The sequence below is a fragment of the Phaethon lepturus genome, unplaced genomic scaffold (assembly GCF_000687285.1).
Source record: "Phaethon lepturus isolate BGI_N335 unplaced genomic scaffold, ASM68728v1 Scaffold49532, whole genome shotgun sequence".
NCBI lineage: Eukaryota > Metazoa > Chordata > Aves > Phaethontiformes > Phaethontidae > Phaethon > Phaethon lepturus.
Window position 1 is genome coordinate 1 of NW_010525060.1, and position 4,785 is coordinate 4,785.

General features: G+C 39.4%; 1 protein-coding gene across 1 annotated transcript; it reads left to right on the forward strand.

Annotated features, from left to right (window-relative positions):
* Nucleotides 1-1,083: 1,083 nt before the first annotated feature.
* Nucleotides 1,084-4,468, forward strand: LOC104617342 (cytosolic Fe-S cluster assembly factor narfl-like; the record flags this gene model as incomplete). The annotated part of the gene is made up of 6 exons (XM_010282628.1): nt 1,084-1,119; nt 1,310-1,405; nt 2,884-3,027; nt 3,349-3,481; nt 3,884-4,018; nt 4,350-4,468. Coding segments are annotated over exons 1-6 (663 nt in total), but the record flags the coding sequence as incomplete, so codon positions are not given.
* Nucleotides 4,469-4,785: the final 317 nt, after the last annotated feature.

The following is a 4,785-nucleotide window of genomic DNA, read 5'->3' on the forward strand; positions in this document are numbered from 1 at the left end:
GGGGGCAAAGGGGCCGCGGCCGGCTGCCTTTCAGGCGTCCTTCGGGTGCTGTTAAATTAAATGCTAAAAGGGAAAAAACACGGAGAGCCCTTGCTGTCTCCTCCAGCCGGTGGGCAGGGAAAGGAGAGAGCAGCAACGCTGATCGGTGCAAGCCTCGTAAGAAGCGAAAGAGAAAAATCTTGGCCCAGCAGCCAGTCGGTCATCCCCACCCCGATCTGGAAACTGCCCTAGTAAATGTTAATCTAGACCCCTCAAAAAAAAAAAAAAACCTTAACCCTAAACAACGTTCCTTGCACAATACTCAACTGCACAGATGCTCATGCCAGCGTACAGGAGTGGGTGGTAGAGAGGTGGGAGTGAGCGGCAAGGATGGGTCAAGACTATTCCTTTCGGAATCTTTGAGCACTAGCAAAAGTACAAAAGAGTAATCCTGACATGTACAGCAGAAAAACTATCCTGAAATGAGATCAGTGGAATGGGGCATAGCAAACCCCGTTAACTCTCCTTGCAGTACTTGGGTTTCGTAGTGAAGTCTTTAATGTAAATAATGCGACCCGCTTTTCTGTTTCAAGTAGAGATCATTGTTTGGTTTATTCAGTGAGCATAACTGAAGAATTGTAATAACTTGTTCGTGATAGTCTTGGAATCTTGCAAAATGTAGTAAAGATGGATTAATTGGGGGGGGATGACTGAAAATATTGGCAGAGCAAGGATGGTAAAAGCCAAAGAGAATTATAGCTGGAGAAGTAGGACAAGGAGTCATGAGGTGCCTAAACAATAAAAATCTCACAAAATGCAAAAACACCCTTGAGACTTCATCACAGAACAATACAGAAAGATGGAAGCAGTCCATCTGACTCCGTCAGAGTCCTTTCGACATTAAATGAAACTTCATTGGCACTAGCCACATGTTGACTGTAGTGACCACGCCTCCATCGGTTAAAATTGCCATGAAGAATGCACGATCATCTGTAAGATTTTAGAGAGGAGGACTGTGCAGGCAAGCCTCTGTTCCTTTCAAGGCTCCGTAAAACACAGCTGTGTTCTTCAGAAAGAACACCAAAATTGCCTTCTGTTTTTGGTATGATGCTGGAAAAGTGTTCCTTCTGTAAAAAAGGGGTAAGCAGTTTCTGCTTTTACATTTTTGCCTTGGTGGTTATAGACGCTGTAAGTAAATCCAGCATAGCTTAAGGGAGTGTAAGCGGCATTCACTCTAGAACTAGTGTCTGGGTTTCTCGTTTCTATTAAAGGTACCTCTTTCACACTTCGTTGCTCATCTCCTCACTTTCAGGTTTTATTTCCCTTTCAGGAATGTATCAAACCTGTAAAAGTGGAAAAAAAGCCTGGAAAAGCAGCAGCTAAGATAAGAATTGAAGCAGATGGAAGCTATTTTCAGATCAATCAGGTATGTGTGATTTTTCTTCTTTGTTGTATAAAATGTCCAGAAAACATGAGTGTATTGTTAAGTATTTGAACAGTGTACAGCTATTTAATGCCTCAGAGAGGAGCAAGATGTTAGAAAAGTGTCGCTGTTGCTGTCAGCGTTCTTATATCTTTTTTCTGAAGTCCAACATTTTAGTTACGTGGTTTTATAGCAGTAATTCCAATTTTGTGTTGATCTTTTATGCTCTGAAACACTGACATCAATTAGCGATGATTTTCAACATAAGAGCAGATAAGCTGAGAAGTCTCTTTTGCCATCAATACTTAAGTATTAGCAATTCCTAGAATATTTGAGACAATGTATTTTCTTACTGCGTTATGTCATACAGTGGAATGCTCACTCACAGAGAGATTCAAATAGATACTCTTAAATTTTGCTCTGATTTTTTAAATAATATTTCAAATTATTTGTTAAAAAGCCTACAGAATACGTAAGCCTCCTGCTTACAAAATTAATGACCAGTTTTGGAGAATTATTTTCCTGATACACAGAAAAGGTTAGCATTTCTTAGTTAACCAAGCTAGGAATTCATCTGGAAACGGTACTTTTAACTTTAAGCGGATGATGACCTTTAAAAAAGGGGGATACAGCACTTCCAAAGAAGTCTGGTTTCTTTATTTTAAAATTTTAGTTTAGTAGTACCTAATTGCTCAGTCTATTTCTGAGTTTGTTGAGAAGTAAAGTTTAAGAGGAGAATCTCATGGGAAAACTGACTTATTCAGGTCAAATATTATGAAAAATATTTCCTTCCACACACTGTCCTTGATATGCTGCCATACACTTCTCCCATGAGTGTCCGTGTAAGTTTTGTGCACAGAAAGATTGCAGAACACTCAGTATCAATTAAAAATGTTAGTAGTTTGTAGCTTGTAGTCTGGTTACACAATCTGTTTAGAAGGAGTGAAATTCAAGTTCCTGTGAAGAAACAGCTCCAATACTATTCAATAACATGAGCAGCATCTGATAGAGGTGACAGAGCTGGTATGCTTTCTCCAGCGTGCTGTTCGATGCACACTGGAGACTGGTGCTTCAAAGCTTAGGATCTCTGTGGTCTTCAGTCTTCGGCCACTCACAAGTTGCAAAAATGAGCAAGATAGACCCTTTTGCTTTTGGGAAAGTATAATCAATGTTTCAGAGCAATATCAGCCCACCAGATAGCACAAATAATTGTGGCCTGAACAAGTGTTCTGTATTTGGTGAAAGTTATGTTCTTGGTCTTGCTAAAATTTTCCTCCAAATAATCCTACGAAAAGCAGCAAACTTCAAAGATACTTGTGTTTCTCCTCATTTTACTAAATAGAAAAGATACTTTTTTTAAAGATTATAAACCGAGAGCATAAAAAGGGCAACATCTTTGTTACTAAGTATAGTAAAGGTGGGAAAACTGCTACCTAGTTCTACACTGTGATCAGAACTGAGTCTAATCTGTTCCTTTCTAGGATGGAGGAGCACAAAAACTCGAAAAGGCTAAAATTACTCTCAACGACTGTTTAGCTTGTAGTGGCTGCATTACATCAGCAGAGAGTGTTTTAATCACTCAACAGAGCCACGAAGAGCTATGCAAAATGCTAACTTTTAACAAGGTAGGTGACAAGTCATGGCTGCAGAGTTTGAAAATCTTAGTAGGTTGGTGTGATGCATCTGCAGAAACATGCGTGGTAACAGAGCACATAAAAATTAGTTTCAGAGATCTGAAGGATCCAAGGACATTCTCAGTGCACTGTTGTGTTTTGCTGATTTTTAGAAGGTAATGATGGGTTTGGAAAGGACCTTTAATGTAGTAAGTTACTGACTTCAGAGTTAAGCTGGGAGATACTTTCTGATGTTCTAGTGTGCTAAAAGTTCTGCATGTGCCATATTAATATTGTCTGAACAGTGTTGTTGTCTCTTTGTTTTTTTCACAGACTGCTGCTCCCAATGAACAGAAATTGGTGGTGGTTTCTGTTTCACCACAATCCAGAGCTTCACTAGCTGCAAGATGTAAAATGGATGTTCTGGAAACAGCAAAGAAGTTGACCGCGTTCTTAAAGAGTTTAGGTAAGTGTGGTATTGCGTTCTGTTAATCACAGAGGGGACTGCTGGGGTGTATGTTATGGGTAACTGTTATGGGCGCACAAGGTTGATGTGATTTAAACTCCCCATGGACTCATAATGTTTCATAATTGTCATTAGCTAAAATGCAAACTGTCTGCAACTTCAGTCACATAATAAACTTGGAGTGATGGAAGGAAGGAACTTTACATTTTAGATTTGAAGACCTCCTATCACTTTTGCTCATCTTACTGTGCCGACATGCTGAGGAGGAAGGTTCACTCTCAACTGCAGAGGTTGATACCTGTAAATAAGATGTCCAGTTTCAATCTGGTTTGGCTGGAGGCTTTTTGTTGTAGTTTGCCGTATCTTTCTTGTGAATTTTAACACAGATACTGTACTGCCTAGGTGTGCACTACGTGTTTGATACAACTTTCTCAAGAAACTTCAGCCTATTGGAGAGTCAACAAGAGTTTGTAAAACGCTTTCGGAAGCAATCTGAAGACAAAAAGGCTTTGCCAATGCTAGCTTCTGCCTGTCCAGGTATGGTATTAGATTAGTTACGGAAATAATAAAATGGCATACTAATAGTACACTAGGAAAAAAAGAATCAAAAAGCTAGTCAGAAAAGTTGAAATGGACAAATGTCTTCACAATGCAAAGAGATCTCTGTGTTAATAGCAGTAGTCATCTATACAGTTACCTAATGATCTCTAAAACGAATTTTGTGTTACACTTCCTTTGCTTCTTTTGCTGAAGTGAGGCTGAAAATGGTTATTAATGGGTACTAAGCCTGGGGTTGGGGGAAGGGTAAGCAGGGCAAAGCGATGCTTGTTATTTTTTTAATTTAATTTGCTAATCACACTGTTATCAGGTTGGATCTGCTATGCAGAGAAAACCCATGGCAGTTTCATCATTCCTTATATCAGTACCACCAAGTCTCCACAGCAGGTCATGGGCTCCTTGATTAAGAGCCATTTTGCAAAACAGCAGGTAAGGGTCTGAAGTATACTGTGCTTAATGGCAAACGGCTAAAATTTAACACTTTAAGCTGAGGTTTTTTTATTTTGCTACATGTTATACATTAGAGTTTAAAGGTAAAAATTATCCTGCAGAAGCCAGCAAAGGCAGCATCTTTCTCACTTCCATTTTATCTAATTAGAAGTTAGCAACTAGGGCAGTAACTCTAAGCGCATGCTGCACAGACTACTTAAAACCTCTGCATGTTATTTGGGAAGGCTAGAGAAACTTATTCTTCAGTGTCTTTGTGCTTCCATCTTGTCTGCGTGTGGTATTTTCATGTTGTTTAA